The sequence below is a fragment of the Pteropus vampyrus genome, unplaced genomic scaffold (assembly GCF_000151845.1).
Source record: "Pteropus vampyrus isolate Shadow unplaced genomic scaffold, Pvam_2.0 Scaffold448, whole genome shotgun sequence".
Lineage (NCBI taxonomy): Eukaryota > Metazoa > Chordata > Mammalia > Chiroptera > Pteropodidae > Pteropus > Pteropus vampyrus.
In genome coordinates, this window is record NW_011889229.1 from 123936 (window position 1) to 141431 (window position 17496).

A 17496-nucleotide genomic window follows, 5' to 3' on the forward strand; every position below is an offset into this window, starting at 1 on the left:
TGGGAGGAGCCTAAGTTGTCACTGGAGTGGAGATTCGGGTACAAACCCACTAAAATGAGGCCAGGAAAGGTCTGGAATGCATGGGGAGGGCCCAACCTGAATCCGTTCCATTAAAATGCGAGGCTGATGATGGGGACACTAACCCAGGATTTAGGGCGGGGAATGTCAAAATGAGGTGTGCTCCGACAGCTGTTAAAAATAGAGTCCTGGACTCCAGCCCCAGAGGTTCTGGTTCATCAGGGGTGGGATGTGACTGGGGAATTTGCATTCAGGTTGCTGAGGCAGGAACCCTGTCAAAGTGAGTCATTAGGAAGAGTCCTGTGTGGGGCTCACCGTGGGAATCACTTCATAAATTACACAAATGTCTAATCACTAGGTTATACACCTGAAACTAACATAGTTCATGTCAACTGCGTTTGAAAAAGAAATCTTTTTAAAAACAAAAAAGAAACGAAACAGCCCTGGAATGTTGTCTGGTTATAAATATTATGATGCATGACTCCACTCAGTACTTCAGTGTTGGCTCAAATTTTAAATTATATCCGGAAAAGGTGGTGGTGGGGCGAAGGCAGGAATAAAACCTCCCTCATTACAACCTATACATTACTATCTATTACTAGGCTTTATTTTTCCTCATAGGAGTTATCACTTCTTGACATTATATAATCCACTTACTAGATCGTAATGTCCATAATGGCTGTGTCCTTTGCCTGTTGCATTCACTGATGTCCCCTCTGTGTAGTACAGTGCCTTGCACAGTGCTGGTGCCTTAAAGCAGTGGCCCCCACCTTTCTGGAGCCAGGGACTAGTGCTCCTGTGAGAATCTAATGCCTGATGATCTGAGGCGGAGCTGAGGCGGAGCTGAGGCGGTGATGCTAGCGCTAGGGAGCCAGCGGCTGCAAGTATAGGCAAAGTCCTGGTTTCCCAACCCAATTTGCCTTCTCCACATACCACCTCCATCACCATCAGTTTCATGTCCACTGTTCTCTTTTATTATGGCAAAGCTTCTCAGCATCACCCTTCATTTGTTTCTCACTCATACACACCGCCATCTACCTCAGGAATCGATCACACCTGCTCTCCTTTATAAATACACCCAGAACTGGACCAACGCCCACCATTCCCGCCTGGTTGAAGCCATCACCCTCTCATATGAGAGCAGTAACTGCTGCGTCCAGCAAGTGGCAAATCCTGCCATGTCTGGCGTGGCTCTGGAGAATGTACCTGAGTGGGAACAGTGGGAGATTAAGAAAAGAAAGAAGACAGACAGCTGGGATCAGGAGGTCCACTGTCCACTGATGGTGGAGCAATGGCTGCTTTTATACAAGAGCATACAGTTGCTGGCTAAGATAAGATCATCCTCTGCACAATCACCCACCCCACACCCTGCTATGATCTTTTGCAGTTCTGTCTGCTTGAGGCTATGAGCATACACCCGTCTCAGAGCAACACCACATTGTTCCCAGAACAGTTCTTACTTCTCCATTCTTAGGAGGGTTCGTTGTGGCGAGGCAACCCTTGGTTTACCTCACAGATTGCAAGGACCTTGTCAGCTTACAATCTGCTCTCCACAATATACCCTCAGGGAAGTTACAAATACTGATGATGGGAATATATGAGTACGTGCATGAACTCTGATCTATATTTGTCTGTGTTATATGTAATATGGTGGTTCAGTAAAAATTCTAATTATGATGGAAAGGAAAATATTTTTGGTAACAGAAGGTATAAAGTATGGAGATTTATTTCGAATGGAATTGGAGGAAAGGTGTTTGTCTTAAAGTTGGTTATTTGTGAATGAGTGGAAAGAAGCAAACTGAAGGAATGAGGCAAGTGGTAGAAGGTTTGTGAAGAGAAATCCTGAGAGGAAATTTTTGTGATTAAGCTAAAGAAAATTGGAAATTTAAATGCCAAAAGTAAGCTAATGCAAAATTAGAATTGTTTTAATATTTCATAGACTATTGGTCTGCTACTGATGTTATGGAAAAGTTTTCTGAGTAGAAAACAAAAATTCCATGCTTAATGAAAATAATTTCTGTGTTTTATGTTGCCTTAACCAGTTTTCTGAGACTTTTTGAGAATATACTAACATTAGACCAAAGTATGAGGGCCAGACACTGCTGGCTATACATTTCATAACTTGGTCTGTACCCATTATTCAAAGGAAGCTCCAAAAGTTGGAGCCTAGACCCAAACCTCACAGCTGCCTTGGTGACAAAGGTCTTTAAGGTGTCCAATAACTGAGACAGGGCAGAGAAGGAAGTTCCTTGTCTAGGGACTGAGGTTGCACTTCAGCAGAAAACCCAAGACTCCATCCTGATTAAGGCAGAAAGGGAAAGAGCTCCTTGAAACCCCAGTAGGCAGGGACTATGACCCGTCTCAGCAGGAAGCAGATATGGAAGAAGAGACCCCCTGTCCCTCAACACCCATACTAATAACAAGATGATTCATGGCTCTTAGAAAGGAGTTAGGCAGGAAAATTATTAGGGGGTTTCTGGGCCTGCTTGCAAAGACACTGAGGTCATCCTATCCTGGAAGGGGTCCGCCCTACTCCGTCAACAATTGAATGATTCATGGGGCTCCTAGTCTAGAATATAGAATTGGGGATCCTGCCTTCTCTCACTTGCAGGTGCTTCATAGCTCTCTTATTTGGTCCCTGTATCCTGAACTGTCTTGTCAAGTTTGTCTCCTCACGCCTAGAATCCATGAAGTTACAGATGGTTGTGACATCAAGACCACCCTTAAACCAGCCCCTGGCCAGGAAGATCAGGAGGTTGATGCCCTATAAGAATTTAAAGGACATCAAAACAGGGGGATGAAGAGGAATTTCCCACTCAAATGGCTAACTCTGTAATCAGCTCTTTCTTCTGCTTCTGTAGACATGTTTGCTGCATAGGCCAAAGTGCAGACTGATCTCGAGATCAACTAAAGACTTACCCTCCCCTTTGCTTGTTCTGTCTAGATAACAGATGTATTGTCTTTGCTTGTTAAGCCCTATAAAAGTAAGGTTACCCCTGAGCTCGGGGCCCAGATCTTCAGAGCACTAGCTCTTTTGGCACTGCCAGCGTAATAAACCTGAGTTCTCCAAGTCTCTGAATGGTGTTTGATTTCTCGCCGGTCTTGTCTCGGAACAGTTCTGCAACAATATCTTCTCCAGCCAGGATTGGTGGTGCAGGTAAGGCGACAGCTCCAGGGTGAAAGGTGAGAGGGCTAGTGGGAGGACAGAGCTAGAGGGAGAGCCAATGTTCCTGACCTAGGTGGAATATGATGAAATGGGGAGGAATAGAAGAATAGAAGTTGTTAGTAGAAATTTCTGTGCAGACCTTATGTCAACTCTATTTTCACATATAATTTCTAGTGAAGAAATTATTATAATTGGAATTGTCACGTCAAAGAGAATGAACAAGGCTATCCACTCCCACCCAACCCGCCCCCCAATCCCACCCTTCGGGCGGTAACCATGTCCTAACCCCAAAGGCAAGCTAGGTTTTCGTATTTTTTTTCCCCATTATGTGAGTAGAAGACCCTTTTCTATCACCAAAATCTTCCTCTTACCCTTCACATTTAGCAAGAAGCGTTCTCAGGAATATTTGCCTTTCGATCTGTACGTTTGCTCTTTTATCGTCGCTAAAAAGTCATGTTTTTGTTCTGTACGGATACCTTCTAAGATGGCTGCGCCCACAGTGTCCTTTCCAAATCTCGCTTTATGCAAACTGGATTACTTTTCTCCCCGGCCTGTTAGAGTGAACGTAGCCCACACCGTCTATGTCTTATGTGACCTTGAACTTCTTAAAAATCAATGCAGTTTGCGGCGCAGGATTTCAAGTTGCCAGGAAATTAGGAAGTTTCGGAGACTTCCCTGGGTATTCCAACAAAAACGGACCCTTTGCCGTCTGTACGTCAGTGTGGCAAGATGGCCGCCCCCTAGATCCGTGACGGGCGCAGACATATTTCCTTCGCGGAACCACCGGAAATTCCGGCGATCGTGCTCCGCAGTGGCGACTCGGACCCTTTTCTGCCGGCATACGTAGGCTGGCGGGGAGGTTGGGCGAGGACGCGCAAGGAAAACAATTCACGGAAATGCAGGTTTCAGAAGGTTGCGGTTGCCTTTTGGGAAAACCCTGTGTGTGGCGTGCTCCGTGGAACAGAATGAGAGGACTCAGGTGTCTGGGTGGCTGTGTGGGGGGAGCCGTGGATCTTTGGGGGGAGAGGAAGCAAGCGGGAGTCGGTGGCTGGGGTGCCTTCGGCTGGGGTGCCTTTGCAGCCGAGGGATTGTAGTTGCCAGTGACAAAAGGCCTGTCGAGATCAAGGATTCAGAGTCAGTGATCAGGCCTTGGTGCCTGTCTGGACGTGCTTTTACTTCTGGATAAAAGCCTGGAGTGAAATTGCTTGGTCATAAATGTGTTTAATCATTTGAGGAACTACTAGACTTTTGCAGAGGGGCTGCACCGTGTTACGTTAACATCAGCATCCTATGAGGATTTCAGTTCCTCCAAATACTCACCAACACGTGTTATTTTCATGTTTTTATTAAAGCTGTTTTAGGGGGTGTGAAGCCATAGTAGCTCATTTCCGGTTTTGATATGCATTTCTCTGAACACCTTTTTATGTGCTTTTGCGATACATAACTTTGAGGCAGACATCTTTTCTCTAAATAGATTGTTAGCATTTTTAATAGCTGCATAGTATTTCATTAGGTGTGTGTATTTTTCTTCATTCAATTAAGCCTCCATTAATAGACCTAAATAATACTTTTACATCAACTTTGATGTGTATGCCATTATTTTCGTTGCAAAAATTCCTAGAAGCGGATTTTTGGATTCTAATACCTCTATTGAAAGTATTCAGTACAAAATGTTAAACTATTCCCCCCAAATATTGAGTCATGTTGCACTGCTGTAAGGAGCATGTGTTTTGGAATGTTATCAATTTTTAGATATAAATTCTGTACTCAGGTGACTAAAAACTTAGTTTTGATATATGTTCACTCAAATCTTTGGAACTCTTACTTTTGCTTATTCATATTGGGGAACTTCTTATAATTTGCTTCCTCTTCTCTAATGTTGATTATTCTTACTCGGTTCTATATCAAGTTAATGGGGTTGCATCTCCAGAATAGTTATAGATAATGCTGGTGATACTGCCCATCCTTGTCTTGCTCTCAGCTTTGGAAAAATTACTTATATCATTTCACTGGACATATGTCAGATGTATTTGATTTTTTTAATTGAGGTGAAATTCGCAAAACTTAAAATTTACAATCGAAAGTCAACAATAAGCGGCTTTTAGCACATTCATGATATTGTGCAACCTGTCTGGTCCCAGAACATTATCATCACCCCAAAAGCAAGTCCTACATGCATTAGGCAGTCACTCTACATTCTTCCTTCCCCCAGACTCTGACATTTACCTATTCTGAATATTTCATATGGTGGAATCGTACAATATGTTAACTTCTGTGTCGGGCTGCTTTCGCTTAGTATAATGTGTTCGTAGTTGTGTGTCGTGTCCTGGTGTGCTCCTTCAGTGCTTAGCCAGGCTGTTTACAGCTCTACCTTAGCCTTCATTTCCTGCTTGCACGGAGTGTAGAGGTCACCCAGCGGAAAAGCTTAGGGTCTTCTTGAATCTCTTCTGAGCAGGCATCCTGCCCTGTACAGGTACATAGCTTTATACAGTTGACCGATGCTCTCGAGTGGCCTGATTTCCCAAAGAAATTCTTTTCCCAGCTTTTCCTGTGAACTTTCAGCTGTGCCTCAGCTGTAATCTTTTGCTCCAGGCTGCTGCGGATTCATTCTCCTTACAATGCTTTTGAGAACTGCCTGCTGCTTTTTCTCCCTGAGTAAGTTCCAGATTAGGTGGAGCAGAGATGAGCACGTTGCCTCAGTTCTTCAGTTTGGCCCCAGACAGGTTTGAACAGACAGACTCAGTTCTTTCTGAATAAGGTCTGCTCTGGTCCTTCCAGGGTCCCACACTGGGAAGGATGACTGCCATCTTTACTACAAGCAAATTGGCACAGAGCTTTCCTGTGGTTTTTAAGGTTTTTTTTCTTTTCTTTTCTTTCCTTCTTTCTTTTTTCTTTTTTTCCTTTTTTTTTTTTTTGATTCAGTGCTCATTCTGTTGCTGCTTTTTTGACTGCTTTTCAGAATTCTGACCAAGTTTTTTCTTTGTTTTATGCTGACAGTTTTCACTTGATTTTTTTGATGTCATGGTGGGATGGGCCTTTGGAGCTGCTTACTCTGCCATTTTCACTCACTGGGATTTTCTTAAATCATGTACATGATTTATTTATGTACATATTTACATATATAGATCATTGGTACTTTTATAAAGTGATGCAGGTGCAACTTACGTGATATTTGCCACGTTCAGCAAGTGCTAAATTCTGCCACGTCCAGCGCAGCCCTGGAAAATAGACCTGAGTGGGAACAGTGGGAGATTTAGAAAAGAAAGAAGACAGAAAACTGGGATTAGGATGGAACAATGACTCAGTTTTATTTTTGCAAGGTGCTTTTATATAAGAACATACCATCGCTGGCATAAGCGGTTTCCCTTAGGAATAACAACACTTTCTTCTATTTCCCCAAAGCCACATCTTATCATGACCTTGTCAGCTTACAGTCCACTCTCCACAACATCCTCTAGCCCACTCCGCCTTCCCTCCCCGCAGAAAACCACTTTCTTGAACTTGTTTTATACAACACGTGTTTTTCTACTTTTACTAAGTGTATACGTACCCACAAATAATAGGCTTGGTCTATATGCTTCAATTTTTTTTTATTGGTTTTCCTTTGTTTCTTTTACATAATGATTAGTGAAAACGGTCTGTTGGGTAATACTTGGCTTAGATACATTTGTCGTCACACTGAGGTATATTTCTATATGACATGTACAAAGACTTCTGAACAGGGACATGAGCACATAGAGTTTCTAAGAAATAGATGTCCAGGTCCTCACTTTTTCTATGTTTTCTTTGCAAAAGCTGATCTGGGTGAGAAGTCCCCTGCCGCAGGGGCATCATATTGTTCTGGTTCTGCTTTTCTATCTTCCCTTTCCCAGTCATCCCACTTCAAGAAGAATGATATACCCATTCACGCATTCACGATCTTATGTTTTATTTCTCCAGAGCTTCTGGAGCTTCAAATAAAGGAATAGATGGCCTTGAAATCAGGTAAGTGACAGCAGCGACAACATCTGGGCCCAGAGAAAATGTACACTCAAAGCGAATTTACTTTTCAGCCCACAGGTCCTGGCTCCAGGAACCAGATACATCATTTGAAGTGAGGAAAAGATTTCAGAACCTGAACGTTGTCATTTGTGGGGACACCACTGACTGGAGACTTAAGAGTTCTAACCAGAGATTTAAGGCGATTGAAGAAGACACTAAAGACACAGCATCCTCATTAGTGGCCATTACCCAGTAACAGAAGAAAATGATTCAGGCCCAGGTGACTTTTAGTTTGTTTCATTCTTTCATTCTGTGTTTGATTTCGGGAGCAATCGAACACGATTAAATTAAAGAGAGAAGTCTAAATTGGTAAAGTAGGATTTGTCCATAAATAAATTTAGAGTCCAACATCAAGGCAAAGTAGGATCAGGAATTTATTCTTTCTGGAATCTGCACTAAGTGACTACTGTTGGAACATCGTGTGACTGGAGCATCCTATGGGTTATATTAGTTGTCACCTTCTGTGTGATCTCTCTGACAGCTGCCACAACCAGAGATGATCATGATGATGATAGGCTGTGTACTGACTCTGAGGAGAAAGCACACAGGTTCCTTAGAAGATGTAAATGTTTCCTGACACTTAGGTGATAGGACATTTTTTGTTGTTGTTTCTTCTAAAGATGGTAGACAGTGTCCTTAACTTCAGCTTTCTCGTAAATGCCAAAACAGGGCTCCTCAGAGTCTTCTTTGAGAATAGAGTATGAGATCTCAGCAGGCACAGTTTTTCATGGTACCATAGTAGGGTGACCCATGGACCCAGCCTTGCAGCAGCCAGGGTTAATCTAGAAACAAAACCTAGATAACCTAAGAAAATGGAAGGATTGCATGACGTCAACGGTCCTGTGTGAATAGGTGGCTGAACTGGTTTTTGAGTTCAGGGTTGGAAATAGAGATTTGAAAGTACTGTTGTCTGCCAAGGTTGTTGGGGTCCCAGAGGATTTACTTTGGAATGTCCTCTCTCTAAAACAACACTTTCCTTTCCTGTGTTCAAAGCCAATTCCTACTGCCTCTTCTATTGCCTATGAAAATTTATTCGAACGTATTGGATACATTTTTGGGGCGGAGGGGTATTTATTTAAACATTTTTTTATTTTATTATTATTATTTTTAAATACCTACAGCACCTGGTCTTCCTAGGTGGTCTCCCATCCAAGTACTAACCGGGCCCGACCCTGCTTAGCTTCCGAGATCTGGAGAGTTCGAGCATGTTCAGGGTGGCATGGCCGTAGACTACATTTTTAGTTTTTTTTTCTGTTTTATTCAATTTTTCTTAAATTTTACTTTTCAATTACAGTTGACATTTAGTACTATTTTACATTAGTTTCACGTGCATAGTACAGTGGTTAGACATTTATATAATTTACAAAGCAATCCTCCTGATAAATTTGATACCCACCTGGTACCATACAGTTATTACAACGTTATTGACTGTGTCCTCTGTGCTGTACTTTATTTATATCCCCATATCTATTTTGTAACTGCCAATTTGTACTTCTTAATTTCTTCATCTTTTTCATTCAGCCCCCCAATTCCCTCTATCTGGCAACCATCAGTTTTGTTCTCTGTATCTATGAGTCTGTTTCTGCTTTATTTGTTCATTTATTTTGTTCTTTCAATTCTGCGTACAAGTGAAATCATATGGTATTTGTCTTTCTCTGTCTGACTTATTTCACTTAGCATAGTACCTTCTACGTCCATCCATGTTGTTGCAGTGGATACATTTTTAAAACTTCAGCGATTACAAAGCATATGTAGTAAAAAAGTATGATACTCTTTATGCTTCTTTCCTAATCCCCTAGTACAGTGTGACAAGTGGGCAGTAGGGTGTATTCCTGTCACTGTACCTGTGTGTACCTCTATGTCTGTATAGATAGTTACAGATGTATCTATCGCAGCCCTTAGACCTTTGGGTAGTGCCTTCCCATGTGATAGATGTTTACTCTTTCATAAACTGGATTGATAACTGTCAGCCCTCACCATAGCCTGTATATTTATGATTCTCTCATTTATATATTCCATTGCTATGGCCTTTTGCTGCATTTTGAGTAATTTCTTCTGAGATCTGCCTTCTAGTTCATTATTTTTTCAGTGTATCTAATATACTGTGAACCTACCTGATAATGTAAATATAAATTATATGTACATACAGCCACGCTCTGCTTAATGATAGAGATATATTCTGAGAAATGTGTCACTAAGCAACTTCTTCATTGTGTGAACACCGTAGAGTGCCCTTATACAAACTTAGATGGTGTAGGCCACTGCTCACCTGAGCTGTATGGTATAACACTGTCGTGTACGCAGTCCATCACTGACTGAAGTGTCGTTATATGGCATGTGACTGTGTTTATATACTTTTTGAAGGTTGCTATTTATTTTTTAGTCTCCTGAATGATTTCTAGTAGTCTCTTGTTCTTTGGATATGTTTTGGAAAGATGCTTTTATTCCTCCTAACATATAAAAATATACTAATTTAATATGTAGCATGTTTATCTGGATTTTTTCATGGTTTATTCTGATAATAGTTATCAAGATTGATGGTGAATGTAGGAATAGGTTTTATTCATCCTGATATACTAGAATATATTTAATGCCTGGCAAACATGGGCCTACTTCCAAAGGGGGGAAAAAATGCTTCAAATATATATTTTGCAAATCTAGTTCAGCAAGAGAATTTAATGACTTAAATAGATTTTTTTATTTGTTGAGTGATAGTTGACTGCATGATTCCAGAATATTTTGCTAGAGGTTGATCTTGAATATGGATATGGATAGATTTTGGCTCTGTAACAATCTAGTTTTTAAAAAAATCAAAATACTTAAGTTGGGAGATGTAGCCTATGTGGTAGAAATGAGCAGAACAATTTCCTTCACATTCCTTCTCTTTCAGTAACTAGAGAAACAGATTAAGCAGGACCGTGTTATTACAGGAACCGCTGACACTGGAGGACGTGGCTGTGGACTTCACCTGGGAGGAGTGGCAGCTCCTCGACCCCGATCAGAAGGACCTGTACCGGGACGTGATGTCGGAGAACTACAGCAACCTGGTGTCAGTAGGTGAGGACAGCTGCCCAGTGTCACTCAGAGAGTCCTCAGTCAGTGGTCTTTTTATTCTCAGCTTTAGAAAGTTTTGGAGTGTCTGTGGTGCTCCGAAGTGGCAGATTCTCAGTACCCTCTCTGGTCCCAAAGTAGAGGGTATAATGTGCCTTTACTTTGCTGTCCTACAAATTACATAGTTCCTAAAATATAACATTCTTCTATGTTGGCAGACCACAGCCCAATTCAAAGAGCCTGCCTCTTCTGTCACTTCCCACGAACAGGGTATCAAGTTAGCAAGCCGGATGCTCTCTCCAGATTGGAACAAGGAGAACCGTGGGCAGTAGAAGATGAAGTCCACAGTCGAATCTGTCCAGGTTAGTGAGAGAGAATGAGGAGGCAGAAGTCATGTTCTAGTCATTCAGAGGTGTTACATCTGTGAAGGATTCTCAGGACATGTAAACAGAGCCCCCACCGATCTCTCACAAGAGAGCTCTTAATCTTTTAGGTGTGTAGAAGGACACATCTCTTCTTGAATTTGATCCCTGTTGATTTCATCTAGGTCTCGATTGTTTTCCCTTCTAGGTATCTTAGAATTCTCAAATGTTAACATCCTTCCTCCCCCAACGCCGTCGCTTCTGCTTTTCTTGCTCTGAAATTCCACCTTACATGCCTCTCTCCAAGAAGAGATGTTTGATTTTAGCACTGTCTTCTGACTCCTGCACCTTCTCGCCCCTTTGGATAATGGTAATTTCCCTTCCTAACATCCACCCCCACCCATTTCTGATTGGGAGTTAGGATTTCAATGTATAAATTTCAACGTATAAATTATAGACATACACATTAAGTCTATAGCACCTTTTATTATTGTCATATATCCTGACTGTGTCGGAAAAAGAGCCCTCCTCAACACATCTGACACCAGATGTCTGAGGGCTCTTCTCCACAACAAGTAATTCTCTGTGACACCCACTGGGTATCCTACAGTTTAACTCTCAATTCCGATACTAGCTCCCTGTAGGTAGTGTCAGATCCCATAGGTTAAGGGCTCAGTCCTGCAAGATTGTCTCTGCCTCCACTTCAGTTGTCAATAACAAGTCCAGGTTGTCACACGCACTTCTGATCAACCTGCTATAAATCAGACATTCCCAAGACTCCCAACTTGGGTTTGATTAATTTGCTAGAATGGCTCACAGAACTCAGAGAAACATTTTACTGAGATTATCAGTTTATTATTAAAGGACATCACTTAGGAATAGCCAGATAGAAGAGGTGAATGGGGCAAGGTATGGGGAAAGGGCTCGAAGCTTCTATACAAAAGATGCACCTAGTGCTTTTACCACTTAGGAAATGATCAGTGTCAGGAGCTCTGTGCCAGGAACCAGGGGCAGGCGAAACGTGTTTTCTCCTAGATGCTTCTCTGCCTCCTCACCTCCCTGATTTAAAATCTTTGCTGTTCTTATTGATTTCTTAAAATTTTTCACTCTCTGTTCTTGACCAAAACATATCATTAAACCTCATGCCTGCTTAGCTTTTATTTCCTTGTATAATCATTGATTCTGATCATTATTTTAGTTTATCTTAAATGATATTGCTGGATTCTTTCCCTGAAAGCTTTCCTCCTTTTCCTCGTGATAGTCTGATGACCTGAAGTCCCAGTTAATCATATTACCAGCTGTATACGATGGAAATTTCGCTTCTGTCAACAGCCTCCATGATATGATACCGTCTTGCGTATACAGAACTTCCTTTCTTTTCCCTAAACTCAGAGCCAACTATATTTAAAGGCGTCTCCCCAGTATTTTCCGTCCGAGGAATTCAGGGAGAGTATAGGACTAGAGGTAGAAATACGAACTGAGTGAGATCTCCTGTGGCGTGAGTACAGATTAAGAAGAGCCTTGGACAGCTAGCAATCAGAAAGAATATTTGTTAAATGCGTAGTTTCAAGGCCTCTTCTTTTGAGAGCGTTTTGTTAGATTTGGGGTGACAACCTGGACTAGTCTACATGTAATGCTGTAAGTTGGCCATTGGAGGCATTTGGTGAATAACAGTCATATTATGTGCTAGAAGGGATTGAATTTAGTGAGAACTAAAGCATTCTAGGAGTAACTTTTTAGTAACAACTGGAGGAGAAATCTTCATGTAATCTGTAGAAGTACAGCTTTCAAATGAAGCATCTTTTACTAAAGTTCAGGGCCGTGTGAAGTTAATTGTCAAAATGAAGAGTAAAGATGTGGGGAATACTTTAGAAATTTCGGGGAAACAGCTTATAGTGACATAGGATGGGGAAATGATAGAATGACTAGGATTTGAATAAAGATGATGAAGGTGTGAAGTTGGAAATATATAGGGCCCTGTGGGGACTGTCAAAAAATTGGTCTGAAGCTGGCCACATGATAGCCAATTTGAGAAGGTATTTGTAGGGGAACCCGTGGAGTGTGAGCATGGACAAATGGGGTAATCATGGGTAATATAACTTTTATCCAGGCTTAACTATTGTAGACTTTGTTAGAAATCGAGGTAGAATGGTGGAGTTGGAAGTTTGACTTGTATTATCCTTGGATATGTAGTCTTACTTTTTAACTGGGTGCCAGTATTGTAGCAATAGTAAAATACATCCAGTAGTTCTAGAAAACATTCTTCTTTATCCTAGAAAAGACAAATGGAAGGCAAAACTAACTGCCAAAACTCTCGGTCTGGGATCAGAATTGTGATATTTTGGACTCTTTAAATGATGGAAACCAAGTTGTTTGTATAGGATTTTGAAAGAAGTTGCCGTTATTGGCAAGGTGGGTTTGGAGATCATTGCATGGAAATGGAAATATTTTCAATATTACATGTGTACAAGGGCAAAGTATGACTGGAAAAGGTGACAGTTCCCTAGTGTGATGTTGTGATATAAGAAATATGTGTTTGGTCTTTGGCCCCAGTTCCTGGCACAGAGCTTCTAAAACCCTTGTAGTTTCCTGAGTATATGAATGCTTATTTCCTTTATCACAGACAGTGTTCGGCGCCTCTCAGTGGGCTTTTTAAAAGCCACACTCTTAATGTTACAATAACTATAAATATAGTCCCTTGCTTTCATCTTCCTTCAGTCTACACATTTTTCTGAACATGATCTCATTCAGTTCTCTGTCCTTATATAATACTTATATACTAATGATAAGATAGTTAATGATAGAGTGGTTAAAACCATTCTCAAACATCTATACCCAGTTAAGCTTTTCATGCCTGTATTGGTAATATAAAACCCATCTGAAGGTCTGTATACTTTGAAATGCACACTTGATTTCCCCACATTGCAAACTTCAGTAATAGTCCCCATCTCATTAAAACGCACTGCCGACCTATCCAGTGGCCCAGGTCAAGTAGTTAGGAATAATCCATTATTCCTCATGTTTATTCATCACACAGTGTTGAAACCATGGGAAAGTCTTGTCTTTCTCCAGATTATATCCTGATTTCTAACACTTTGCTCTCCATTGCTGCCTCAAACCACAGTTTGTACCTGCCTTCTTCATCAGTGCATTTTTGTTCGGTTTTCCCTAAGCAGAATGCATGCTCGATGAAAAAAAGGAATGTTTCTCTATTTTCATCTTTAGCACAATGCTTGGTACATAGTCATAATTTAGTAAGGATTTCTGGATGTATGAATGTGTCCCACATCATTTTGAAACAAATATCTCTGTGGTCTAGTGCGAATAGTAACTTGATTTTATTTTACTACCTCAGCATGCTTTATAAGGTCACATTTAGAAAGCAAGCAATTCTGTATTTGCTCATTTTGAATGAACTAATCTTGTTTATATACTGTTTTTACCTTTGTTTATTTTACTGCATTTTACCTTTGTTCAAGTGATAACAAACATACTTACTTGGAGTTTCTCGAAACCGAGATCATAGTGTTGTAAATAAAGAGCCAGCCTACACAGAACTGTTTATGATATTTATTCTATACCAAGCGCATGGAAAGATTCATTATTCTCTTTTTCCTAGAAATCCAGAAAGATAACGTGCATTTACAGGGGCACTTGCAAAATCAAAGATGTCTAAAGAGAATGGGACAATACCATGAACATAATGCATTTGGAAACATTGTTCATCGGCTTAAAAACAATTTTCCTTTAAAGCAAAATCATAATATGTTTGATTTACACGGGAAAGCATTGAAACCAAATGTAACTTTTGTCAACCAGAACGAAAGCTATGAAGTAAAGAACCCTGTTAAGGTTAATGGAGATATGAAATCCTTCCTCCATGCAAAGCATGAGCAGTTTCATGCTGAAATTAAAATTCTCGAATGTGGAAATTCACAATTTATTAAACATCATAGAGTTGAAAAGATAAATAAACCCCATGTATGCAGTGAATGCGGGAAAGCCTTCATCAAGAAGTCTCGCCTTATCTATCATCAGAGTGTTCATACAGGAGAGAAACCTCATGGATGCAGTGTATGTGGGAAAGCCTTCTCTAGGAAGTTCAGGCTCACCGAACATCAGAAAACTCATATAGGAGAGAAACGGTATGAGTGCACCGAATGTGACAAAGCCTTCCCCAGGAAATCACGGCTGCTGGCTCATCAGAAGACACACACAGGAGAGAAACCCTATTTATGCGATGAATGTGGAAAAGGCTTCATCAGGAAGTCTCGGCTCATTAACCATCAGAGAGTTCATACAGGAGAGAAACCTCATGGATGCAGTCTGTGTGACAAAGCTTTCTCCAGAAAGTTCACGCTCATTGAACATCAGAGAACTCATACAGGAGAAAAACCTTATGAATGCACAGAGTGTGACAAAACATTCCGCTGTAAAGCTCAGTTCAATGCCCATCAGAAAACTCATACAGGAGAGAAGTCGTATATATGCAGTGACTGTGGGAAAGGTTTCATTCATAAGAGCAATCTCATTGTACATCAGCGAACACATACAGGAGAGAAACCCTATATATGCAATGAATGTGGAAAAGGCTTCATCCAGAAGGGCAATCTCCTTATACATCAGCGAACTCACACTGGAGAGAAGCCCTATGTATGCACAGACTGTGGGAAAGGCTTCAGCCAGAAATCTTGCCTCATGGCACATCAGAGATTTCACACTGGAAAGACTCCCTTTGTATGTACCGAATGTGGAAAATCCTATTCACACAATTCAGATCTCATTAAGCATCGGAGAATTCACACAGGAGAGAAACCTTATACATGCAGTGATTGTGGGAAAGACTTCAGAAATAAGTCATGCCTCAATAGACATCAAAGAACTCGTACAGGAGAGAAACCCTATCGGTGCGCTGATTGTGGAAAAGCTTTCTCCAACTTGTCCTGCCTTTTGTCTCATAAGAGAATGCCACATGCAAGAGAGAAACATGCAGGTTCAGTCACGTTGGAAAATTCATTCTGTAAGAATCACAGCTCATCACAGTCAAGCGATATAAAGGAGAAAAGCCCTGTTGGTACAGTGACCGTGCAGATGTCTTCTGTGGCAGCTCAGACTTCATTACACATCAGTGGGTTTCTAGCAGATAGGAACGTGACTATCGTGCGACAGCCAGGTGCCAGAGGTGCACCATCAGCAGAAGATAGAATTTGCACAGAGAAACCTTACGAATGCAGTGATGTGGTAGTGCCTTCGGCGACCAATTATGTCATATTCTATGTCACACAGGAATAAACTGTGATACAATCAAGGTGGAAAACCTTTGAATAAAACCTAGCTTATTATATGGCCGATAAGTGTATACTGAGACAAGCCTGATTACAGAGACTGGGCGAGCCTTTTGTGGAAAGACGGACCCTATCAGTGCTTCAAAGGTCACATATCAGTGAGCTCATTGGTGGCAGAAATATAATGACCATGGAAAGTCTTTTCTCAGCATAAGACTTCAAAAGGTGGCAAAGAGTTCACACAGGAGAGAAACTGTTGGACCTTTGAAGGCAATGAACGTGGCAGGGTTTTCAGTGGTGCGTTCTGCCCCATCAGTTAAATCATAACAAGGGTTAAGAATTTTTGAAGCAGAATTACGCAAATGTAACCATTCTACTGGCCGTGGTTTCTGCCATATAACTCCAGTTGGAAGAGGTTTAGTTGGACAAATTATTAATATCAAAGGCAGAGAGAGGTCTATGCGATAGACCCGTGTATTTTGCATAGCCTTATTTACTAAATGTAAAGCCCGTTTAGCGGCAGGAGTTAATTCTCTTGGAGAAGAGGGATCCGAATCTCCTCTCAAAATATCAAATAAAGCCTGTAGTTGTCCTGTGGTAATTTCTAATTGTGGCTTAAGCCAATTGATATCTCCAAGTAGTTTTTGAAAATCACTGAGCATTTTTCACGAGTCGAATCGAATTTGAACCTTTTGTGGTTTAATTGTTCGCTGAAAAATTATAGTTCCTAAATATGAAAAAAGGGCACACCTCTGAACTTTCTCTGGTGCAATGCAAAGACCATAATTTTGTGAAGATATCTGTAACTCAGATACGCCTGTAGCAATACTCTTTCCTCTGCATGCGCAAGCAAGACGTCATCCATAAAATGGATGATGTAGGAATTTGGAAACTTTTTCTAACTGGTAGTAATACTGCCTGAGCAACAAAATTTTGACATAATGTAGGGCTGTTAGCCATACCCTGAGGAAGAACGTTCCATTGGTATCTGTTCATAGGTTCTTTAAAATTAAGGGAAGGGAGGCTAAAAACAAAACGTTTCTCATCTTCTGGATCTAAAGGTATGGTAAAGAAACAGTCTTTCAAATCTATAATGACAAGATGATAATTCCAAGGAATCATAGTAGGGGTGGGGAGGCCAGATTGAGTGGCACAAATAATTTCCAGAGTTAAATCGACTGCCCTTAAATCCTGCAATAATCGCTATTGGCCTGATTTCTTTTTTATCACAAAAATCGGAGTATTCCAAAGACTCCCAAGAGGAGAAGGTAATGAGTACGTTACTACACTGCAAAGGACTTTGGAGGGGCATGAGGACCTTCGTACTCCTCCACTGCCTTCTCCTCCTCTGCCGCCATTGCCTCTTGAGTATGAGCAAGAAATAGAGGGAGGCTCACAGAGCTCAGCAGGTTAGGGGAGGAAAGGGCAGTCAGGAATGGACTTTAACTGGCTGAGTCGGCACCACCATGGAAGTTACAAATACTGATGATGGGAATATGTGAGTATGTGCATGACCTCTGATCTATATTTGTCTGTGTTATATGTCATATGGTGGTGGATAAGAAGTCTAATC

General features: G+C 41.1%; 1 protein-coding gene and 1 pseudogene across 4 annotated transcripts in view; one reads left to right on the forward strand and one right to left on the reverse strand.

Moving 5' to 3' along the window:
• The first annotated feature begins 3991 nt into the window (after window positions 1-3991).
• The window catches only part of ZNF613 (zinc finger protein 613), a 15355-nt gene continuing 1850 nt past the window's right edge, over window positions 3992-17496 (forward strand). Inside the window, exons 1-5 of one of the 4 annotated variants that reach the window (XR_002777512.1) lie at window positions 3992-4163; window positions 7237-7445; window positions 10156-10282; window positions 10495-10638; window positions 14258-15992. Coding sequence is in view for 3 of the 4 variants with exons in the window: in XM_011381696.2 (XP_011379998.1) it covers window positions 7431-7445; window positions 10156-10282; window positions 10495-10638; window positions 14258-15930 (1959 nt within the window). In the remaining variant the exon portion in view is untranslated. Of the gene's footprint in view, window positions 4164-7236; window positions 7446-10115; window positions 10283-10494; window positions 10639-14257; window positions 16532-17496 lie in introns of those variants that run through there. The other 3 variants (XM_011381698.2, XM_011381696.2, XM_011381697.2) reach the window with 3 other exon arrangements.
• On the reverse strand, window positions 8338-8456 carry LOC111732369 (annotated as a pseudogene).